The 24,447-nt window shown below is 43.2% G+C and overlaps 2 protein-coding genes across 5 annotated transcripts in view; one reads left to right on the forward strand and one right to left on the reverse strand.

Moving 5' to 3' along the window:
- The window catches only part of POMT2 (protein O-mannosyltransferase 2), a 27,702-nt gene extending 12,333 nt beyond the window's left edge, over nt 1–15,369 (reverse strand). For both annotated transcript variants that reach the window (XR_005627053.1, XM_039704879.1), the window contains exons 1-12: nt 15,300–15,369; nt 14,579–14,663; nt 13,700–13,804; nt 12,444–12,552; nt 11,426–11,534; nt 9,844–10,003; nt 7,184–7,290; nt 6,183–6,265; nt 5,010–5,119; nt 2,943–3,009; nt 2,066–2,138; nt 556–634 (exon numbers count right to left, since the gene is read on the reverse strand). Coding sequence is in view for 1 of the 2 variants with exons in the window: in XM_039704879.1 (XP_039560813.1) it covers nt 556–634; nt 2,066–2,138; nt 2,943–3,009; nt 5,010–5,119; nt 6,183–6,265; nt 7,184–7,290; nt 9,844–10,003; nt 11,426–11,534; nt 12,444–12,552; nt 13,700–13,804; nt 14,579–14,638 (1,062 nt within the window). In the remaining variant the exon portion in view is untranslated. The remainder of the gene's footprint in view (nt 1–555; nt 635–2,065; nt 2,139–2,942; nt 3,010–5,009; nt 5,120–6,182; nt 6,266–7,183; nt 7,291–9,843; nt 10,004–11,425; nt 11,535–12,443; nt 12,553–13,699; nt 13,805–14,578; nt 14,664–15,299) is intronic.
- Nucleotides 15,364–24,412, forward strand: GSTZ1 (glutathione S-transferase zeta 1). Of its 3 annotated transcripts, none has more exons than XM_039704880.1 (9): nt 15,364–15,401; nt 18,354–18,405; nt 18,983–19,050; nt 19,871–19,951; nt 20,421–20,546; nt 21,067–21,142; nt 21,954–22,006; nt 23,237–23,286; nt 24,030–24,412. In XM_039704880.1, exons 1-9 carry the CDS (start codon nt 15,378–15,380, stop codon nt 24,154–24,156), a joined length of 657 nt encoding a protein of 218 aa, XP_039560814.1. In that variant the 5' UTR covers nt 15,364–15,377; the 3' UTR covers nt 24,157–24,412. The 3 variants fall into 3 exon arrangements, with proteins under 3 accessions (XP_039560814.1, XP_039560816.1, XP_039560815.1); XM_039704882.1 differs by lacking the exon at nt 15,364–15,401 and adding an exon at nt 15,863–15,885 and having other exon boundaries at nt 24,030–24,411; XM_039704881.1 differs by lacking the exon at nt 15,364–15,401 and adding an exon at nt 17,701–17,817.
- Nucleotides 24,413–24,447: the final 35 nt, after the last annotated feature.

The following is a 24,447-nucleotide window of genomic DNA, read 5'->3' on the forward strand; positions in this document are numbered from 1 at the left end:
TCTAGACATAAGCAACCACTCACAAATACATCTCTATCTTGCCAACCTTAGTTTTGTTTGCTTTCAATTCATTCTTGACTGCAGCTCAGAGTTACAGCATAAACAGGGGCAACTTGGCTGCTTCACAAAAAAGGGGTTTAGGCAACAGATCTTTGCATTTAGAAATTCAGCCCTCAAAGCATATTCCATCTTTGTGATTCAAAATTCTGTCATCATCTATCAAAAAAACCACTTGTCTATGTGACAAGGCCAAATACATAAAATAATACTTGTCAGAGCAACTTCAAGGTTGCTCAGTTTGTCACTTCTGAAGTTGAATGCTGCCAAAGCTAGACTGTCAGTAAAAGTTTAAATTATTTTTTTATCTGTGTTCACATTAAATAGACCTTACATATGAGATAAAGCATTTCATACTACATCAGTTTTTTCCTTGAGGATGGCAGATGTCCATCTATCATCCTGGCTAACAAATTTTTAAAAAGTAACAATCAATTCCCTTAGCATGATAGGAACTCTTCCCAAAAGAAGCTTTTGTTTTATCTTCCCTTCACTTACTATTCCATAGCCAGTGACCTGAAAATGCTTCCTTGTCAGGGGAGCCTCATGCTGGTGACTGTGCAGATTTCTAGAAGTTCTGAAATGAAATTAAAAGTCAAACCTTTGAACCCTGTCAATTTGTGATAAAAACATTGGTTTGAGCCATTCAGAGATCTGCCAGTACTCTAACCACTGAATTCCAGCTGAGGGCACAGCAGGATACAGCCTTAAGGGGATGGGAGACATGGAGTGAAACTGTCACTTTCCAGCACATGACTCTGAGCTTATGCCACACTGGGCAGTGACAAAAAAGGATGACATCATTAATAAATCCCTCAAACTACAATGTACTACCTCTAAAAGAAAAAGAGATTGGTTTTGGTTTGCTCTGTTTTGTTTTAATTAACAGCAAAAGTGTGACAAAGAGACCTGTTTTATAAGAAGAAAAGCAAGATCCCGACCTTTTGTGATTATCAGTTTTGCTTTTGTGGGGAAAAACTGTATCATTTAGGGGGAAATCAGGGGCCACCATTTAGCACCAGCACAGTGCAGGCAAAGAGCCTCCCACGCTGGCAGGGTCTGCCAGCTGAGGCAAGCAGAGAAACCTGGCCATAGCCCATCATTCCTTGCCAAAGGTGCTGGGACAGCGCTGCTGCTGCTGCCTGGCTGCACTGGCACAGACACCCTGTCCTGTCCATGGGATGTGCCACAGGCTGGATCCTTCCCCAGCAACACTGATTCACACCACAGACCTCATCAGGACTCAACCCATTCTGCCCAATCAAGATGTTATCACCCTCATTACCATATGTTTGATAGTAAACTCCCAATTCAAAATTTTAAAAAATAAGTGTTATAATCATTTTGGCAGCCTAAGCAATGGTTTGTGCATATGCCATACGGAGTGTTAAGAGATCAAAGCTGTGAAAGCACATAGCATTTTGGCACAGTGACATTACACTAGATAAAGACTAAATATCAAGTCACTACAGGTCCCCTGCTTCCTCTTAGGTATTCCCTGCAGAAAGGGAAAGGATCAGCTTCCATTTTCATTTAAAGTGTTTAACTGCTATGATCTCAGTGCTGTTGAGAACTTCAGAGAGTGGATACCACCTATGAACATAGGGACAGGATACTTGCAGTACACTGACAAAAAAACTCTATATTTTATTTATCTAGAAAATTCAGCATGGAAACCAGCAACAGAATGAGGGTTTTGAAATTGCTTCTCTAGAAGAGTTACCCTGATTATTGCACCTCACACAACTGAAGAAATCTCCCTGCTGCTTAGGCAGCTAGGTCTAATAAAGCTGTGTCTCTCTCTAAAGTTTCTCATTTAATAGACACTTTTCAAAACATAAACCATAGAAGAAAAACCCTACAAACCTCACACTGGAAATTCAGATACACAGATACTTCTGTCACACAGCCTGCTTGTGCTCGTCTAATCACAGTCTCCAGCAGGACAAGTCTCCCACCAATTCTGTTCAATCACACAATCTCTTTGAATCCCAGAAATCATCCTTACTCTTTATGTTCCAGACGAATAATATCTCCATGCCTCACAAATTCCACAGGGCTTGAGAGGTCAGACAGATCTGCTGAAGGAAGACAAACTAATCATATCAATGCAATGACAAACTTACCAGGGTCTTAGAAAGTTTCTTGCTGATGCTCATCCCTCAAGCAGATAATAAAGCAAACAAAGTTGTGTTGACCCTAAGCTTGATATAAAACATTGCTCTAGACTCTAACCCTGAGAGTTACTCCAAAGAATGTGAGCTATAAATGGCTCTTGCAACACTGATTCTAATTTTTCTTATATATCTATGTTATTTATATTTTTTACTATTTAGACAATTTTGCTAATTTTTATAAACATATGCATCAGGTAAAGAAAAGGAAACTGCCAGACTAAGCATGCCTCAGCTACATACACTACATAATCTAAACCAACAGCTTTCGGCACAAACCATAGATAATCACATTCAGTAGTCTTATCTTGTCCCAAGCAATCATCCACAAAAATCTGTCAAACACAATGTACCAGACTGTTACAGAACCTAGCTTTCCCAAGACTCTTAGCCACAATAACAGATTGCAATAAATATTAACTCAGTTCAGACACATTTCCTCTCTGCTGTTATTTGCAGCCCTAAGCAGCTGAAAAATTGTCAATGCAACCTTCAGCTAAGAAAAGCTTATTTACTTCAGCTGTACAATCTGAAAAAGAACCAAAAACACAGTAGACACACACACAATGTAAAACAAGAGACAGCTTCCCCTTGTTCTTCCTTCTCTCCCTCTCATATACATGAGGGATACTTTGCCCTGGCAAGAACTCAGAATATTTACTGAAAAACAGAAGCAGCAGTTATAAAAGGCACTTAACTGGTTTTTGTTACCTGTATCTGAGTCATGTTTCTTTATGATCCACAGGTTATTCAAATCTTTATGTAAGTAAGCAGTGACCTGAAATGACAGGATTAATTATTTTACATAACAAGAAAAAAACTGTTGATAGCAGTCACAACACATTCACCAGCAAATCAAAGCCCCAGATGAATGCACCAGCCACACAGCAGTCCTGGCACTACCTTTATGACAGTGCCCCTAGAAAACCAGTTATGGGGCACTCCTTAAGCCAGATGACACCTCTCAGCCAGTGTACAGCCCATACTCAGAAGCACTACACTTCATGGCAGTTCACCTGCACCAACAGCCTCCAAACACAGCCTGACCTCCCCTCATCCTGTTTCAGAGACTCCTTCTACAACAACAGGATATCCAAACCAGAGCTCTTGAATAATCACTGACCACTATCCAAACCAGGAGACAGAAGCAGCACTGGCTTTACAGACAGATTTCTGACAACAGGCTGACTGTGACAACCATAACATCTGCCAAAAGATCCAGGCAAGGTAAGGAACCAGGGATCACCCATTACAGCCACTCAGCTAACTCCTGCCAGCCTGCTCAGCCTCACACAGAGTAACTGCATTGCCTGCTACAAAGGACACAAAGACCATCCTATTCCAGGCTGCTGCTGCCCACAGCACGTGGAACTGTACTCCCTTTGCCCACCCTCCTCTTACAGAGCAGCTAGCCCTGCTCTGTGGGACCCTAGCCCTGTGCCCCACCTGTGCCTCTCTCTTAGGAGGGAGCAGATGGCCTGGTGGGTGGGTGAGAGGCAGAACACAGAGGAGTGTCTGACAATGAGGAAAAAGGAGAGCTGGAGGTAGAACCTCATACCTTGAGGTCAAGCTATCAGGAGAGGAGGAGAAAGTGGAAGCAGAAAGATCACCTTTTCCTCTCTAGATCTCCTCCAAATTCCTCTCTAAATTCTCTTCCCCTCTCCAGAGTCCTGAAACTACCTAGAACCCTACTGATGTCCTACCATCAGGGCAGGGAGCACAAACAGGGAAATCTCCAACCTTTCCCACTTTCCATTAGGAACTCCCATTAGTGCCCTCTTCAAACTGCCTTTCCCTGCTTCTAATGTCATAAAGCATGATCTGCACTCCAATTTTGCCTATGCTTGAGGCAGTTTAGTATGACATCTCCATACACTGTAATAAACATTAATGTCATGCCAGAGCATTAGAAATTCTGATTTGACAAGCAGAGGGAAAAAAAGATTGAGACAAGGTTTTAACTTCTGAAAACCTCCTCTTAGCCACAGAGACAGGAGGGAGTTAAAAACCACACTTGTGTTTCTCTGGCAACTTTCTTTCAAGGATCTCAGAACAATTTTTAGACACCACTAATCAAACTGCAGAATACATCTTGGTAAAAGTGCAGAAGCAGCAAAGATTTGTGAAGCTTGATAATGATGGACAAAAATAAGAAATCCACTTAATGCTTGTACTTCTTAATTAGAGATAGTTACATGATTTCTGATTTCTACTTTCACTTATTGCTTAATCATTTAATGAGAAGCCCTTAGCTCAGATGGTTTCCATATGGCTACATTAGCTTACAAATGCACAGTATCTAATTTATTGAGCAGATTCTTTGGTGACAGATGAAGGAAGCAAGGCACAAAGGAGAGGGATTCATGTATGGTCACAGAGGCCAGTGGCTGGAGTAAAAACAATATACATCAGTTCTATTCCCTTGCTTTCAATATACAGCCAGAAAAGCTGTATAAGATAATGTACTTATTTCAAACCAAGTTTTACAGCCTTCCTTGAGGTAACTTTCATTATGGAAGACTATTCTGGAGTCTCTTGGACTCCACTTATGGACGGTGGTCTTGCAAAGCCTTGTTACTGTAAGCCACCCCCTGGTGCAGGGTGACTTCAAGCCTCCTTTTCAGTCAGAGTTCTAAGCCAAGTGCACAGCCGTGGCCCTGAGATGGTAACAGATGCTGAGTAAACACACAGCTCCTACCAGTTTGGCCCCTAGTGCCAAATACAAAGAGAGTAGCCCAGTGGTTGTAGGCACAGGCAATTCCAGCACAGCACACCAACCTGCTGCTGGCGAGCCCCAATGCCCTCGGGATAGAGGTGCCAGTGGGAGTGAAGGTATCCCCCTGCCATCCGAAGGTTCTTCATTGTGACCACAGACCCGTATGCCAAATCTGCGTGAGAAAGAGGGAGGGGAAAAGGCGTAAGGCAGCTCCCCTGTATCTCCCCCAGCTAGTCTACAGTGCTCAACTAAACATGCACTCTTCATTGTTTTGATGGAAGTTTGTTTCCTGTTTGACACATTACTCCACAGGGCTCATTGCAAGCTTATCTCCCATCCCTAACCAGGATTCAGTGAAACTGTTACATAACATTTGGCTGAAACCCTTAAAACTCTCCCACTAAGTTTTAACATAAACAGACACGGTAAGGCATTCCTTTTATTTGTCATTTCATAATGAGAGTTTTGAGATAGCTTTTTCTAAGAGTGTAACACTGCTGACCCCTACAGCAATACAAGAGGGAAGGGAGGCAAGCTCAGCCTTGGATAGCAGAGCTGCTGCACTGGCTTAAGACATCTTCCCTCCTAGCCCCCCAGTACACATGAGAGAACTCAGACTTGGAGAACAGACCTGATGCAGTGACCCAGTGACAGCTCTGGAGCAGGGAACAGCCAGAAAAAAAGCTGAAGTAACCAGAAAGCTAAACCATTTTAAAGGCTCAGTAGTCCCTAGCTAACCTGAGGATTAGGGAACAAGCACAGAGCCTTCTTTTTGCTAAATGCAGATGCATTCTGAATACAACACAGCTGGACCAGCGGCACGCCGTGTCACAAAAGTTGGTAGTTTCCATTTACACGTATTTTGGAAACAAATCCCACATCTGAACACCTACAAATCTAAGGTGAACAGGAAAAACATGTTTTTGTTGTCTCAAGCAATATAGAACCAAAGAATAACAAGAGGCATGCACACAAGTCAAAGCCCTCAAAATGGCATCCTTCCCTCTAGATGGAATATGATTAAACACTAGTGACCATGCACTGAACATGGTGGTATTTTCAGCCATTTTTTCTTTCTGTCAATACATAAAAACTGCACAGAGGAGGAGCACTGACCTTGACCATGGAAGGCATAATTCACACTGCCCTGCACTGAGTCCCAGGGACACAATTTCTATTTCAGTTCTCATGTACACTGACAACATTCAGAGTGCTTTATTCATACGGACACTCACGCTCTGGAACGGAGACATTATGAAGATTGTTCCCAATCAGCTGAGACTGAAATGCTGAACTGAAGAAACCATCCCCAGGACCACTGCAAAAGACAACAAAGAGTATGACAATTCGAGGTCTCACTAAGCAGCATGCAAACCTCTGTCATGCATTACCAAGTTGTTTTTACAGAAGAAAAATTATAAAACCAGACTGGGCATCTGAAGAAGAAGAAGAGTGGGTGCAGTTTCCTTAAGAGGCACATTTCTCTAATGTGAATCACAGCAGATAGAGACAGTCTTGCAGGAAATTGTCCAGAGCTGCAAGGACTCGAGGTGACAAAAATGTACATGCTGGCACTGCACAAAACATCAGAACTGTCTTTGGGGGTGTTCTTAGCACAAATAAACTGACCCACTGTCAGGACAGATATAACAAAGCCTTTCTCTGTGACTCCTGTAGCCTTACTTCTGCTAAGAGGTTAGTGGTAAGACCAGTAGACTCTAACTGAAAAAGAAGAGATTTATTTTTTCATTCTTTTTTCTACAGTGAAGTGCTTATTCACCTCATTTTTTTAATGCTGGCATGTGGAAAACATTACTTGGCCATTTCACCAGCTCTCTCCTTGTAAAAACCATCCCTTGGTTGCAAGCATTCAGCAAAGAGCCCTCCCTTCAAGCACATTCAGACTCTTTCAATCACAGCCATTTTTCAGGAATGCAATGACTTTTTAATTACAAAAAGACAAAGAATGGAGTTGAGACATTTCCAGGTCCCAGAAAGAGAAGAGGAAAAAAATGAGACAGGAAGTTTGGTTAGGTTACTTGCTTGGCATTTCAGAAAGTCTCAAGCTCAAATTCAATTTCACTGCCAGCTTGGCCAGAGAGCTGGGGAAGGGAATTAAACAAAGACACAGCTTGTGGCTATGCTTCTGACACTGAAAGTAGACTACTATATAACCAAGAGTCTTTAATTCAAAGCAAAGACAAGTAATTCTTCTGGAGAAAACATTGTGAAATACCTTCTATTTAACACTGCAAAATGAACAGCAAACATAGCCGTGTAGAGGGCAAGCGGGAGGACGATGAGGCAGAGCACACGAGCCAGTAAATGCTTCCCAAACATGACCTGCAACAAACACAATCTGCATCAAACAGCGCAGGAACAGCTTCACTCCTGATTTCACATGACTCTGAGCAGCAGCCCTATGGCTGGAGCTTGCTGTGCAATAAGGCTCACCAGGTTACCTCAGAAAGGCCCAGAGAGAGGTAAAAGCTGAGGCACACCTTGCTGTGCATCTCCAAAAGCTGGAGCTATGCTACCTCAGAATTTTAGGGTCATGGGAAAAAAAGACAAAAATAGGCAATAGGAGAGTTTAATGTTCCAAAGTGCTGAGCATCCCTAACTTTGGCAAAGGAGGTTGGACAGCCCACATTGAAAATACTTTGAGAACAAGGACCTTAACGTGTTCATCAGTAGAACACATATTGACCCAAAAGCCCAGCAAAGAGATGGCTCCCAAAATAAGGGAGCTAAGCAAGAGGGAAAATGAAAATTTGTTCCCCCAATAAGTCTATGCAAATGTGAATGTAACCAGGACACCTTGGGGATCTAGATATGCTTCACTTAAAGAAATCACCTTGCTTAGCAAGGTTACGCTCTCACACTGCAACTTCTAGTGCTGCACAGCCAGAAGCTACAGAAAAATCAGCAGCAAAACTTGTTCTTCAGATGTCCCAAAATGAAAGCAAAATATTTTATTTCAACCAATTGAAAATATGTCTTGCAAACAGATGCCAAAGAAGCTATTACATTTTCACATCCTACTGACACTGCTGGTAGTAGAATAAATAATGTAAAATAGAGAGTGGATAATAAATAGCTGTGGAAGAAGAAAAAATTAAATAGCAAAAACTGTTTGTTAAATGGCCACACTAACTTTAAAGTGCATGGAAGCAGATGCACTTGCTATTCTCCATATTTTTAACATGATATCTATCATATAATCATTAAGCCACTCATTCTCCATCCCTTAGTACCAGAACCAATTATTTCAGAAGGAACATAAAAAGCTGAACACATTGCAAAACTCAGTGAAGTCAACAAAGGAAAGAGCTGTTCAGTTCTAGTACTTTGGCAGAACACTTAATAACCACTGGACACTTAGAAACTATTGCTGATTGATGGTACATAACCAAATATAGGGAGCGGAGAGGCACATGAACTACCCTCCAGTTCCTTACTTAGAAAGGCCTCAATACACCTCAATTTTCATGAAATGGTTTTCTTCAGTTAAAGACTCCAGTGCAATGTCAAAGAAAAAAAAGTGCATGTGAAAGACAGCAGTGAGTAAACCAGAACAATGGATCAACACAAGCTGAGAATTCTAGAAATCAACTTAGTCCCCAAAAAATTGCATGTAAATAATCATGAGTAGCTTCCTAACAAATGCAGAGGTAAGTTATTCAAGCTTTCAGGAAATTAATCCTCACCTTTTTTTTCCTCTCCTCAAGCACCAAGGTTGCCAAATAGCTATTCAGAATGCATCTACCTTCTGGAGTAAATTTCTTTACATATTCTAACACTCGGGGGTTTGCTGCCTTTGCTGCCAGCAGCACAAATGAAATCACTGTGCAGCTGTCTGCTGGCACAAAGCTTAGACATGATGGATTTGTTCTATTTCAAATGTAATTAACTGACTTTGCTCAAGAAGTGTTTATCTGGAGTTGGAACATTGAATCTTTGCAGCCCATATTGATTCACATTAATCAAAGAAAACAAATCACACAGGAGGAACAGAAAAGCCCCCCCATGCTCCTACTGTTTACAGGACAAATGAGATAAAAACAGTAAGTGAAAAAAAATAGACTTTTCAAGCTTCAAAAGAGGCTGAGACAAGAGGAGAACTGAACACCTTTTAAAAGATAGGACTGAAGAATTTGTCTTCCTGCCGGTTGCAAGACAGCAAATGGTACATCAAGGCGTTTCTCCAAATGGCAGATTTCACACTTCGCAAACATAAAATGTAATATATTAGACCAGGACACACAAACCCACCAGCAATTTTTTTAAGGCTTCGAAGAGCTAAATGTGTATGAAATCAAGCAGGTTATGGCTGTCTTCATCCTCTAAGCTGGCTATGGATACTGCAGGTTGCAGAGCATTTCTATGACTCGTGATGCTCCTGCTATGCAGCCTCTGCCCCCTTACTCTCAGGAAGCAGAGCCTGAGCTCACACTGCTTATGCAGACTAAGAGCTGCAAGGCATGCCTGTCTGCCAGGCAGCACATCCTCCTGGGGAGGTCAGGTAACAGTGCTGGGCAACATCCTGCTTTGGGCCACGGCAAAGCCATTCCCAATGAGCATTTTTAGCTTAGGCTGAAAATGTAGCCAACTGGAGTGGTAACAGTTTCTCTCAGGAAAAAGTAACAATGTTTCTGCTGTGTTTGTATACTATAACATCCTGCTAATATAAGTGTGTCTGGTTTCTTTCAAAAGTGTGGCAATATTTTTTTCATTATAACCTTAATTTCCTTTTTTCATCACCACATCAGATGCCCCTCTCTGCTGCAGACAGAGTATCTCTGTTTGGGTACTTGCAGGGTTGTCAAAGACTAGGAAAATTACAAAGCAAACAAAACAAATAAACCCTTAAAGTAAAGAAAAGCCTTTGAAACTCACCAGTGACAGGCTGAGGTTCCCCAGCAAGTCCCATAGGTCATAGATTGTGTTCAAGCCAACCAAGAGGACTACAAAAAGGCCAACAAATTTTACCCCCATTGCTCCAGCAAGGCTCACACCAGTCAGACTCAGCCAGAACCACCAGGAGGCAGAAAATGGCCTGCAGGACCAGTAGAGCAAGTCAGTAAATAAAATGATGGCTACGTGAATGGGCAGCCTATGATCACAAAAATAAATAACAGATCAGTTACCCCACAAAATTACAGTCCATCTTCTCAGGAACCCATAAGAAGTGGGAAAACAAGTTTTTAATTTATTTTAGAATCACACAAGGATACTGGTTTCAGATACAGGCTTGTGAAGCCTTGATACAGGCTTCAGGTACAGTTAAGCCAGGGGCAACCCCAGCTCTCCCATTCAAGGATGGAAACACAGACATCAGGTATAAGCTAAAGTACTAGTGTGAAGAAAGTCTGATTACATGGAAGTTCTGAAAACAGAAACAAGAATTTTGTTCCATAAAATGTTCTGCTCCATACTTCTCTCAGAAATTTAGGGACATGGGGAAGAACAAGAGGCAAAGAGCAGCCACCTGTACTAGAGCAAGAAAGCCTTAGTGGAAAACATCTATCCAAAACATAAACAAAAGCTGCAGCAAAATACAAACAAATTATAACTGACATAACATTAAACCATAGAAGAGAGATGAGAAAAAATGACAGCAGAACTTAAAACCTTTTTCCTTCTGATTCCTAATGCCCTGATGCTTTCATTTCAACTAGACAAAATCCCCATGACCTGCTAAGCAACACGATAGCTAGAGTTGGCTTATAATTTGTAGAATATCAACTACTTTGACAACAGGATTAGTTCTAAGATATGAAAAATAAATTCAGGACAAGGCACACAGAGCTGATGAAGCACTGCCCTGTAATTTAGTGCTTGCATTCCCTGGGGAATGTGCTGTAGAGAAGGATGGCCTTGGACAGCTGTACATGATGCTGCGGGCTGCATTTCAGCCACACAAACTGCAGACACACTAAGATTGATACCATCAATTCTTGAATGTTTCATGAAATAAAAACTGCTCATATATAACACAGAACTTCAACTTTTTATGTCTTTGAATTTGGGATGCATTTCAAGGAAATTACTCTGTGCAGCCCAGCCTCAAAGAACCCTTCTGACACATCCCAATACCTATAACCACGACCCTCGCCGGATGGGTCTATAGCAAATATCCTTAGCAACTTGGCTACTTTATTCAGAACCCTCCTGGCTATATTTCCCTCTAAGTTTTTGTAGACATTTCTCTAAACCAAATTACACTGTTTACCTCAGACAACAGGATTTTTAAAGGTGCTAACAGTCACGGGTAAATTGGTGTACTCTAGGCACAATACCTTCTCCTTAAATACACAAACCCTCAGAGTAAAAATTTCTGTCTGCTACCAAAAGTCATTTTCACCTTCAAATTTCCTGAAATAATCTCATTTCAGCCACTCACACATCACCAATGGCAGACATTACTTTAACTGTGTCAAACACCTATAGTTTAACAAAATTATCATCCTTATCTTACCTGTCTGCACAGCTGTTACATTTCACCATACTCAGAACAGCTCCCATGAGAAAGAACATTAGAATAGGATCCAGCAGAATATACTGGGACAATGTAATACAGCCTGTATCTGCAGAGAGACACACAGCAATGTCAGAAAGACTTGCAGTTCCAAAGCAAATCTAAAATTGTGGGAATTCAGCTTCCTCAGTGTACTCAAGAAGGAGGTAGGAAATTTTAGAAACAGAAGGAGATCATAACATTTCAGCTACCTGGTAACAAAGGGGAAAAAAACTGAACAAAAAAAACCAAAAAAAACCCAAAAAAACCACAACAAATAACTACAAGAACAAAAGGCAGTACAGCAGTATCTGTGAAACATACTGGAAAGTGCTGGTAATATATTCAGGTATTCAGATTGAGAGGATTACAACCAGCAATGATCTACCGAAGGCACTACCATGGTGCCAGAGGATGCCAGAGGAGAAGATATCTTTCAGATGGTACCTATAAAAAATCAATAGAGCTTTGATATTTTAAGTCTCCATTTCTCAATGCCTGTGTCCTTACAAAACTCCTACTTTGGTAACTTTCATTTGCAAGGTCAATTTATCCACTTGGCTCAATTCAACAAGGAACTTTATTATTTTTTATTGTGAACTCTTCTAAAGTAATGCAGGGGCTGTTAAAGATCTCTATAATTCATACAGGAAACATCAATATTTCACTAGAGGGCAAAATCATTCCTGACCACCCACTTTATGAAAATTTTTTAAATTAAGGTGCAATCTAATCCAATACTATGGTTATGCAAATAACAGAAGTACTTATGAACTAAACAAGACTGTGAAGTTCTTAAGGGGACCACCATGTAAGAAGCCTCATATATATATATACACAAAAAAAGTGGAATTCCTTTGCTTTTGAGAAAGTCTCTCATTAACCCAAATATCCCCTGTTTAGGTAACACATGGTAATCTAGAAATTAAATTATCTGAACAATTAAGATATTCAATTTTGCTGTAGCAGGAAGACCTACCAAAAATAAGGATGAAAGCTGTGAGTAAGGCTGCTGGCAGTGACTTTGACAGTTCCAACACTGTGAGGTAGGCAAAAGGAACCAGGCAGGAGCCAAGAAATGCACAAAACTGCAGGAAAAGATCATGGCAGAAGTTATAACCTCACCCATGCTGGATAAGAGCTCACACCCTTTCCCTTTCCCTTCCCCTTTCCCTTCCTTCGTCTTCCATACCTACAACAACAGGAGGTGTTGCAACAGCTGAACTGAGTCACAAAGAACATCAGACAAAAGGCAACTGAACAAAGACACTGCTCAGAGGACAGAGGCTTTCTCTGTTCTGCAGTGGTGTCAGTAACAACAGCCAGTCACACTCTTGCTCGACTACACCAGATATTTATAAATGGATGCATCAAGTAGGTGCACTACACACCCACTACACTCAGCCTTTTCTAACAAGATAGTAGATTATGAAAGCTAAGAACAAAATACACTTGCACCTTATATCATTAGCAGACCAGATTCCTCTCTTCTACACAAATGAGACCAAGGATAGTTGGAGGAGAAATAGAAGAAATCAAAACAAAAGAAAGGAAGACCACAGTAGAATTTATTATCTTTAATGTCTGTTTCTAGCACCTCTCCTACTTTTGGCTCAGGGAAATCTAAAACCATGAAATTCTAGAAACTAAACTAAGAAAACATACTTTCCCAGTTTTTAGTTTTCTTTCTAGGTAGTAGCAATTGGCCACTGTTTCTCTTTTTGACTTATCTGCTGTCAGCCATATGGCTCTTCATCTTCCTAAAAAGCAGTAGAGCCAGGGTTTCAGATCAAATACAACTCTGAATTCTGCCTTGCTGTCCCAGGCTCCATCAGTGTACTCAGCTTTGTGCCACTGGTGGTGGCAAACTGCAGGTGACAGTGGATGATCCTGGCTTTTTGATACCCATGGCTCCCCAGGAGATTAGCCAGGCACAATGGAATGTTTGCTTTGCAGACAAAGCAAGGTATCTATCCCATGCAGCAGTGTAGTCTCACTAACTCACAGGAAGAGCTGCCCTCAATTTTTACCTTAATTTCTTACCTGGCCTCTCACAGACACATTAAGACTTATTCACAATAGAACCACTAACACTTTTTAAAGGAGCTTAAAGACAAGGCACAAGGCTAAACAGACCTCTGACCTGATCAAGGAGAGCTGTTCTTAAGATGGAACACTCTGTACTGAAAGGCACAGGAAAGCTAACCAGCTGGACAGTGGCCTGCAGAGCCTTACCCCTCTCATGCCTACGTAGTTGTGCTGCTCGTATCGATCCCCTGGCTTTTGGAAAGGAAATGTGCCATCATATCCACTCAGGTAGCCAGCAAGTCCAATCAGCATCTGAAGAGAAAACGTGAAAAAAAATGGTCAGGAAAATCACACGGGAGGAAAAAGTATCCAGGCTAGCAGCAGGTAAGATTTCTATAGAAGCCACATTGACCCAGAGGACAAATAATTCAGACACATCATCCAAAAGAGAGTTTATTTACAAAAAACATATATGTACATACTGCCCTTCGTCTAAAGGCAAAATCAGAATTATTTTTGCAACAGACTATAAGGATGACTGCAAGTTCAAGAAAAATAGCAGGTGTGGAATTGAGCACAGAGAATTCTGTAGAGTCTCCCATAGCTCCCTACTGCTTTAGCTTCAGGAGACTCAGTCTGAAAGACAACCTTAACAAGGATGCACCTTCATCCACACTACACACTGTTGCTAAAACAAGTTCATTTACAGAACAGGAAATCAATGCTCCCAGGGTCATTTGTGGCAGGCATTTCATTTGCTCACAAGTTATCAGGAACTGTTTGCTTCCTTTAAAATGTAGCCTTCTATTACATATGCCCTGCAAGTGTCACATTGATTTTTTCATGTCAAGCCTTTCAAAAACCCAACATGCAATACTGTTTGGTTTTCTTATATTTGAAGCATTTTTTTGTGAAGACAAAAAGTTGTAAGTTGAGGCTCTGGACACAGAATGCAAATTGCTGTGGTGTCAACAACAGTTAGGAAGGGCTTTGTTGTTCACCACATCCTTTGGCCAGAAGGTAGAGGCAGAATTTTACTGGCCCACTCCTGTGGCTTCTGAAACAGGCAACAGAAAAGCGGTTTACCTTCCCCAAAGGGGGATGGACATCAAAGAAGAAGGTCCGATTAATGTAGTAACTTCCCATCTTCCCAAAATGAGTTTCATCCCAACTGGAAAAACACACCAACAAAACACAAACCACAATAACCAATCTGCTACAATGCTGAAGAGAGTTAAAAAAAATATCCAGGAAGGTCTTTTTATTTATGCTTTTTATAGTATAGAGAGTTACTGTCATAACCCTCTATACGAGTATAGAAGGTTATGTGTAGTATACTATATGTCTCATTCCATATGATACAATGCATTATACTCAGTGGGAAATCATGGAGAGCACTGCAGCCAGTGTAGGAAAGGTCCTTTTTTAAAAGAGTTTTATATTATCATTGCAAAACCTCTGGTTTGCCAGATTCCAAATTGACCTCAGCGAGGTTAAAAAGTCGGCCTGCTGCACAAAGACCCCCAAAACTCGCTCCCCGGGAGCCGGTGCCCTCCCTGCAGCACGTCCCGAGAGCAGCCGAGCCGAGCCGAGCCGAGCCGAGCCGAGCCGAGCCGGGCCGGGCCGGGCTGGGAGCGCAGCTCTTCTTGCGGCCCTCACTGCCGTGTCCCCACCTGCGGGATAAACAGGGATCCCTCCCACGCCGGGGCGGGGAAGGGGCGCGGGCCGGGAGCGGACACGCACCCACCGCACCCCGGGCCCGGGCAGCGCCCGGCCGGAGAGGCGCACGCCCCGCCCCGGCCCGTACCATACGTGCGGCGGCTCCCGCAGGCGGTGGAAGCGGGAGGCGAAGCTGAGCAGGGCGACGAGGGCCAGGGCGGCCGCGATGAGCGCCGCCGCCGCCGCCAAGGTACGCCAGGGCAGGGTGCGCGGTGCCGGCTCCGCGCTCCCCGCGCGGGGCGGGAGGGGAGCGGGGCTTGGGGCGGCGGCTCTCCGCCTTCGGCCTGCGCGGGCCTCGCTCGGCTTGTGGTGCCCCGGCACCCCGGGAAGGCCGGGATGGCGGGTCCCTCCATCCGCGCCCCGCTGCCCCGGCCTGCACCCGTGTCTCTGCCGCAGTGGAAAGCAAGGAATTTAACCCCGTGCTAAATAAAATGCTTCAGTGTGCTAATGCTTTTAGCGGGGCTGCTTGCTTACCATATTTTATTCGCGTGCACTGTTCACAGCAAGTCCTGCTGAAGAGATACTGAGAATTTAGGAGCAAATCTGTCCGTTCTGCTGTCCATTTGAACCCAGCAGAGTACAGCTGTGCCCTCCAGGCACCGAGGTGTCCCTTACACCAGCCCCAAGGAGCCGTGTCTGTGTGCAGGCTGCTGGGCTTGCTGGTCTCAGGAAAGGTGAGAGATTTGGCCTTTCCAAGTGCATCCCGTATATCACCTGGAAAAAGGTGGCATCTGGAGGAGACCGTACTACTCTGAAGAAGACAGAACACCTGAGAGGTCAACATACAAACTTTGGGGTGTTTCTTCTGTCTTTAACAACAGGGAAGTGCCTTACCCAAATTTTTACTCTGGAATGGTATTTAAGCCCAAGCTTTCCTCACAGATTGCCAGAAATGAAAACAGACTCTCAGTAAACATAAAGCAAATCCTGTCCTCCTGCTATCATCCCAGCTCCAACCAGGCTAAACTACAGGTTTTGGGGATTTTTCCCCACAGGGTTGTAAATGCAGGAAATTCTTTCCTGAGATTCCCTGGACCATACTCAGCATTTCCTCTGAGGAAGACACAGTGTCACTCTGCGATGTGTCCACTAAGGACAAAGCATTTCTGTTTTCTCTAGTCTTTACTTAGCTGATTATTTTTGCCTGTGATCTGCCCTGCTGCTAGGAGCAAAACAGCATAAACTCAGGAGATCTCTCCATGCCCCAGCCTCTGGAGACAGTTCCCAGCTAAACAATGGGTTGGTTTCCATGGGTTTTTTTTCTTGAAATACCCACCAGGGCCTTGAAATTATAGAGCAAGGCAATTAGCATAGCACAGTTTATTCCAAATTATAGCATAGGCTGTAAAACCAAAAAAGAACTGCAGAGAGGATCAGGAGAAATGTCTCTGCTGGCTGAGAGGCCAGAGTCCAAAATAGATGTAGTGAAGGACATGAATTTCTGAGCCAAAAAATCATTAGCTAGTTCCTCAGGAAAAGCAAGTAAAATTAGTATCTCATGACTGCTCTATTTTCTCTTTTGAAGCTATAGTTTCTGTTTCTTTCCCTGAAACTCATCAGGCTAGATATTTGAAAAGTGAACATAGCTGATATTTCTAATGCCCAGATCCCAGGAGAATTTAAGAAAATAATTAAATACTTTATCCACTGAAGTGTTACCAGTACTTTCCATCTCTTTCCTCCTCACTTATAAATCTGAGTAATTTAGTCAAAGACATACCTCATTTGAAGTTATTTGAGTCAATCTAAACTGTAAGAGAAGCATGAAGTTTACAAAGAGGACTGGAGCACAGAGATCACCAGTGTCTCTGGTTTTCTGTTGACAGACTATAATTGAGCATATCCCTGTTTTCTTTTGTCTAGCTGCTAAGTTTCTGGAAAAGTTTTTGTGCATTTTGGGAGGGCAGAGACACAGAGAGAGCCATGGATCTGTGTAAGCAAGGAGAGACATGATTACAGGTTTATTTAGAGACATACATGGGTACCAATTTCCTGTGTGGAAAGAAAAGGCTCTGACACAAAAAAAAAAAAAAGCACAATCTTTTATTTTACACTGAGTTGATCTGAGAGCAGAGTAGCAGCTTCTCCCATCTCTGCAATGTAGAAAATCCCCTGTACTGGCCAATCCTGGTGGGAGGGGAGCTTCAGGAGCACACTGTGGAATGTCCCTGCAAAGGCAGCCCATTCCCAGAGCTAGCAGTCATTCCCTAGTGAAGCAGAAATTCTGCATGCAGCTTTAGTTTTCTTTTTTTTGTTCTCCAGGGTTAGATTTCTGCATTGGCAACTGGTGACAGCCTGGGAGGCTCTCCTTATTTGTTTCTGGATGAAAAGTTATGAAAATAAGAATGGTTCCCAAATGTGCTTCCAAGTTTAAATCTGGTTAATAGTTTTGATATCAGGGCTGGGAGAGGGTGACCGCAGTGACTCAGGATTGAATCTGACTGGCTGGTTTTTGTGTCCTGGGCACAGACTGGGGGGCAAAGTCCTTTCCTCATTGGTTTTAGGAGAGAAGCCTTTTCCCATTCCAGCTGAGTTAAAAGGGAAAACACAGAAGTTGGTTTTATTTCTGGAGACAACTGCACACACTTACCATGGCATCTGAAAAGGTGAGAGTTTGGACAGGGTGGAAGCATCTGGGAAGGCTGCCTTAGCATTATAGTTCAGGTAGAGATGAATTGTCTGTCTTTATGGCTTTCATCTCAAACAGCAGAAGCTCTTCTTGTTTGGAAAGAAATCTGGCTTTTTCCCTGAATGGCTGGAAAAGCTATTTCATACCATGGAAATACCCAAGTGCTTGGCACAATCTGTATAGAAATTGTTTCAGAAATCTAAGATGGGATAGAAGTTAGCAATATTGGATAGGGACAAAGAGGGAAGCTTTATAGGGACCTAATTTCAAGGTCATTTGTGCATTGCTGGAAACATCAGGTGCAACTGGATAATGAGAAGGCTGTTATGAGAGTGATGCTACCTGTATGCCCAAATCAGGAACAGTTACTTTCAGAAAGGAGCCTTCTCTCCTCCAAACATCACTCTCCCCTGTCTTAGAGTTCCTGAAATATCTTCTGCTCATGCATTCTTTTCCTTACATCCAATACTCTGGTGCTCCCAGCATATAACCCTTGTATCTTTCTCTTCCCAGCCAATACTCTACAGCTATTTCCGAAGTTCCTGTTCTTGGAGAGTGCGAATCGGTAAGATTCAATGTTCATCTCTCTTTTTTGTCTCAGTATTGCAATATCCTCCCCTTCACTAACCCAATTAATCAATCACTTATTAACAGAGAAGTCAGCAAACATGAGCCTGGAACAGTGAGGCATCTCCCTGTGGGGAGGGAGGGAAAGACAGCAGCTTACCTGGAGCAGGTGGCATAGAGGGGAACAGATAAGAGGGCTTCACGATACTACCTCAGACTCTGTCCTGCCCAGGTCTTGAGACCTAAAAAGGGCTGGGAATGGTCCCCACTTGTACTGAGACAGAAAGGTTTCAAAGGTGAGCACATGGTCCTGCCATCTATAAGCTGAATCAGGAGGGGCTGTGCTGCAAAGAGTTGCAAAGCTTATTTTGAAAAATGCAGTGGTTTTGCTAGGGCTGGTCTTTAGTACTTTGGTCCTTCATTTGCCAGAGCACTGTCTTCTCAGTGGACTCAGGCCACCTCCTTGAGGGATAGGGGTTTTTTCCAAATGTAGATACTAACATTTTCCTGAGCCCATTACCAATGAAACTGGTTCCAGTGTAGCTGCCTGAAGCTGTACACTCTGCTCTCCCTAGCACTGGCTCTGAAAGGAATTTCCTATGACTTGGTCCCAGTGAACCTCATTAAGGATGGAGGACAGCAGGTAAGGATAAAAATACCACTGCTCTCTCCAGGGTACTGAACTTAGGGGTCATTAGGAGACTTAAGATTAGCACTAGAAAGTTCATAGGCAAAGTTACCGAATTCCTCACCACTTCTTTGTAATGAATAGTTGCTTTCAGCCAGTATTCCCTGGCATGTGAGACAGGAGGAGAATATGACTGCAGGAGACTGGAGGCTTTTTCCTCTCTCAAACATTTGTGACTGAATCCATAAGGCTGAAGATCTTTTTGCTTACCATGTCACAAAAGAATATATCAGACTTCAGAGAAGCTGCCGTGCACTTTAAACTGACTCAACCTCATTCAATTAACAATAGAAACTGCATGGAGGCAGGGATGGGGGTTGTCCAAAAGTTGCTAAATTACATTGTAGGGGGCTGCACAAGGGCCTGCAAAAGGAAGAGGTGGGTTGCCAAAAGAGATCTTCACTGAGGCCTTACTTGGCGGTCCATAGGAGAGAGTTGTGCACCTCATGGTACCACTGGCTCAATGGGGCTGGTATGGGCTGAGGCAGAGCTGGACAACTGGGACAGTAATGGTGGCACTGATGCAGTACCACTGGGCATTGCAGTGGTGCTTTATCAAGAGATAAGGCAGTCTGGGCCAGGATGCAGTGATCCCTGAGCCTCAGTCAGAGCTTGCTGTAGGGTAATAGTACAGCATCATTTACTGCAAAGATTAGTATTAAGCTAGAAAGAAAAAAGGGGAAGGAAAAAAATTTGGTAACTGGGTTCTGGGAGAAGAAAACAAGGAAGAAGAATTTCTTATTGCTGTAGAGTAATGCCAGGTTTGTTTCCACAGTTTTCTGCTGAATTCAAGGCACTGAATCCAATGCAGCAAGTCCCAGCCTTGAAAATTGATGGCATCACCCTTTCTCAGTCAGTGAGTTACCAGCCACAGTTACCCTGTTAACAGTTACCCTGTTAACATTTTACTCCAGCCTGCTGCCCAATCTGGATGGGATGGCTTTGTCTCATCTTTTCCCCCAGAACTCTCACCTATACATTGGAAAAGAGGGGCATTTATGATCCCACTTGGGAACAGAAATAGTACATATTCCCTGATGGGAAACTATTGTCAAGGATTTAAGTTCAATTCTGCTTTGGTTCATAACTCCACCTTTCACTAAGCAGTTTGTAGTCTGACATTGATGGCTGTTCTATGGTTTGCCTGAAATTACAGCTAGAAAAAATGACAGCTCAGAGGGGTTATTCTGTTCTTTAGGTTGGTGACAAACTGCATTCAAAAGCTGTTGTATTCTCTTGGATCAGCTGCCCTTTCCCAGGTGTCCAGGATGTGAAGTTTTCATTGGTTCTCCAATAACCTCCCATTATCTCTTTGTTCATTACAGCTAGCTATAATTAATTACCTAGAAGAGACACATCCTCACCCCAGGCTCCTGCCCCAGGATCCAAAGAAGAGAGCCCAAGTCAGAATGATCGCTGATCACATTGTCTCTGGCATTCAGCCACTCCAGGTACTGCCATGTCAGATCCATGCAAATGAGAAAATCAGACAGGATTTCTGTCTCTGAAATTCTCAGTCTGCTTAAATTGTTGCCAGCCAGCTGAGTGGCAGAACTTCAGATTGGTGTGCTAGCAGATAAAATCTGCTTAACCTCTGCCTAGAGGCACCAATACAGTATTTCCAACACAGCAAATCCTATAGCATCCCAGAATTCTTTCTAGAAAGAGCTGAATCCATATGGTTTTATTGCTGAGTCTAGGACATTTCAGGAAGAAGAGAATTGAGCAGCTGAAAGGGAAGAGGCAAAGGGATACCCTGGCAACTGTTACAGAAGGGTAGTGCCAAGAGAAGCATACAGCAGGGTGCATGATTTGGTGCAGGTGAGGTCAGGGCTGATCCAACCAAGGGAACTCAGGCCAGGGGTTCAGCCTTGGCAACTCCTCATCTCCCCTCTCCTCCACTGGATGACACAGTGGGCAAGATCCAGCCAGCAGTAGTTACCTAACCTAGAGATTGCTTTGCCTTCACAGAACCTGAGTGTCCTGAAACAAATGGGGGAGAAAAAAATGGAATGGGCTCAGAACTGTATCACATCTGGCTTTCAAGGTACATCCCACATCCAAAATGATCAGTATTTTGGCTGACCTTACAAAATGCTGCACCACTGGTATTCTACTTGCCTTTTTCAAATAGAACCACAGATACTCCTAGACTGGTGTGCTGGGGTCCTGCCTTGCTGGCAGAGACAGTGCTTTTCCTGCCAGAGTCTCCTGTCCAGGACTGGTAGCTCCCCAGGATCCCAGAGGAAAGATGTGCACAGAACACTTCCACTGCTGCACATGGAAGAGGGGAAGCCTGGTGCCATCCTGCACACACTGCAGTAGTTGATTCATTCTGAAGCACCAGGGCTCATAGCACTTCTAAGGTTCTTCATATATATAGATATGCTTTTGTAATTGGACACCTAATAGCAAACTCCCACAGAGTCCAGCAAGTAGCAGAGTATTTCTTTGCCTTTTTGAGAAAAATAAAGTGCTTTTGGTTCCCTCAAAATCCTTTCCCCCAAGTGCTGCAATGACAGGCCCATCTTCACTTCCTGGCAGACCCAAACTGACTGAACCTTTGCATTTTCCCCCTCCCCAATCACGTGTTTCTACATTGTCCTTGTAGTATTTCAAGTGCATTGTCTAAAGCATCTGAAATCACCCTGAGTCCAAAAAAGCTAAAGGACCCTAAAGACTCCCATAACTATAGTAAGATTTCTGTTCCTTCTAGTTTCTGTCCCAAAATGCTCCTTTTTCATACTCTGTTCAGGGTTAAGATGCCCTTGTACATAATTCCCACTCTAGAAAGTATTTGGTGTCCCTTTCAATTGACTTTGCAATGCCTCATTCCCGTGTACCACCTCTCTTGACAGCACTGGAGCAGATTCTGCAGCACACTGCTGGACGCTACTGTGTGGGGGATGAAGTAAGTATCTGAGAGAGCCCTGTGTGCTATTGCAGGACTGAAAACCCCAGAATCTTCCTCTAAAACAGGAAAGAAAATTAGTTGAGGAGACAAGAGCACAACCCCATCCAGTGCCTAGAATTACATGCAGTGCCTTCACCATAACAAAAACCAGCTGCATGGATCCTACTTGGGCCGTTACTGACTGGCAGAGAGTTATGGAGATGTTTACTTGTCCCTGCCTATAACCTGCTGATGGCCAGATTATGCAGCAGTATCTAGGATCTGGCTGGTACTACAGAATATGGAAAAAGATGATCTATCATTTCATCTTTATGTGATTTGGACCTTAACATGTCCTGTCATACAGGCAAAGCTTGGCTCAAAAAACATGGGTTCTGTTCTATGGAACTTTTAACCAACTTTATTTTTCTCCTCTGATCATCCAATTTTAATATGGACAGATTTCACAGAGCTCACATTCTGTTCTGACCCTTACCAAACTAGAAGCAGCTCAGGCCTTTTCCATTTATTAGTTCTGCTGCCAGGAAAAAGATCTTTCCTATAAAAGCCTTAGAAAAAAGGAAGGTTCCATTATTCTGGGATGCAGAGGATTGTCTAGTAGCAGCCTTATGGAGCCCTACTTACAAGATCTAACGTTGGAGAATAGCATGTGCTCTGAGAGGCACCCAGGGCTTTGTGACCTGGGGAGCAGGGTGGGAGCAGCTGCCTCTGTCTGTGCAGACAGGCAACCAGCAGCACTGCCATTAAGTCTTCCTTTCAGATTGCAAGTCTCTGAGCCTGTGTACAGAGGCCCTATCACATATCAGGTCTTGACATTGGCAGGACCTGCTTGATACTCCTGCAGTGCAAACAAGCCAAATTTACTTAACTTTTTCCAGCCATGCAAACACCCCTCTCCCTCCATCACCTCCCTCTGCAGCTTGCCAGCAGACATGTTTGCTCAGAGGCAGTTGCCATAGAAACACAGTGTCCTTAAGGTCATAGTGATCAGCTGGTAAATATAAAGCTCCCTAAAAGCTTATGGCTTCTACTAGTAACTGTAATGAAGTTTTTTCTTATACTGTTGCTGTAGTATTTTAATGCTGAATTAAATAATTAGATCATCATAACAATTCCTCTGTACTGGCTGATAAAATTTCTGTCCTGGTCTCAAAGCCTGCCACCACTGGGAAGTGTGAGGGACAGGCTCTGAGTTATTCTAACCACTTTTCTCTGCTATATTTGCAGGTTTCCATGGCTGATCTGTGTTTAGTGCCTCAAGTTGCCAATGCTGAAAGGTAATTAAGGCCAAGTTTGAGATATTCTTCAACACACCTACTTATGCTGGGTTGTTAGAGCTTACCTTCTGCTGCTCCTTATGCCTGTTAGAAAGTATCCCTCCTGCCTGCCCTATCCACTTATGTTTCTTCTCTCCATGAGTCTTCCCATTTCATAAATGCTGTCTCTTTTGGAAGTAATGAATTGTGGTCTCCTCTTACACGCCCCTGGGGAAACCTGATCTATGACCTTAGAAAAGCTGAGGTTGCCCACACTCCATGTTCTCTGTCCCTGTTTGCTTTATTCTGACACTGCACACAGGAGGAAAGAGCAATCACACTTTATTTAAAGCCTTAAACCCATACAAGTAGTGGCTGCATGATTCCCAGAAAAAGCAGTCTTGTTACCTTCTGCTGCACATTACGTAAAAATCTGGTGAAAATCACACAATCACAGAATCATTGGGGTTGGAAGGGAATTCTGGAGGTCACCCAATCAAATTTCCCTGCTAGAGGAAGTGGCATAGGATTGCATCCAGGGTTTTGAGTATCTCTAGAGAAGGAGACTTTACAACCTCTCCAGGCACTGATTAATCTCTCTAGAATTTGTTTGTAAACCTACAGGGATGAACCTTTTCTGGTAGTGTAAATGCCTGTGAGATCCTCCCATACTAGGCAGGCCTATCACACTGCTCTGCACTTCTGCTCACTGCTGCACTGGCTCCCCAACTCGTAGTACTTCACAGATTCTTTTCCTTTTACAGATTCAAAGTGGACATGGGTCCATATCCCACAATAACCAGAATAAATAAAGCTCTCTTGGAGTTAGAGGCCTTCAAAATAAGCCACCCTTCCCGGCAGCCAGATACTCCTGCAGAGCTGCGAGCATGAAGCCCTTGTACTCACTAAATCTAGAAAGCTGCCATGATAAAGAAGACAACACCTACAGGATGAGTAGGACTTCAGTACCAGTAGGAAACCCCAGTACTATTGCTTCCCTTTCATCTGGATGGGAAGGACAGAGGACCTGGAAATAGTGTGGATGACTTACAGGAGCTATGCCTGTGCTGGAATACCTGCAGCTACTAGTTTTTTCTATGCAGTCTATCTCTATGAAGCAGATTAAAGCAGAAGTATCCATAATGATCAGAAGTTCCCTCTGTATGGCTTTGGGTTGGGGAA

This window comes from Passer montanus, unplaced genomic scaffold, assembly GCF_014805655.1.
Source record: "Passer montanus isolate IOZ18808 unplaced genomic scaffold, ASM1480565v1 scaffold18, whole genome shotgun sequence".
NCBI lineage: Eukaryota > Metazoa > Chordata > Aves > Passeriformes > Passeridae > Passer > Passer montanus.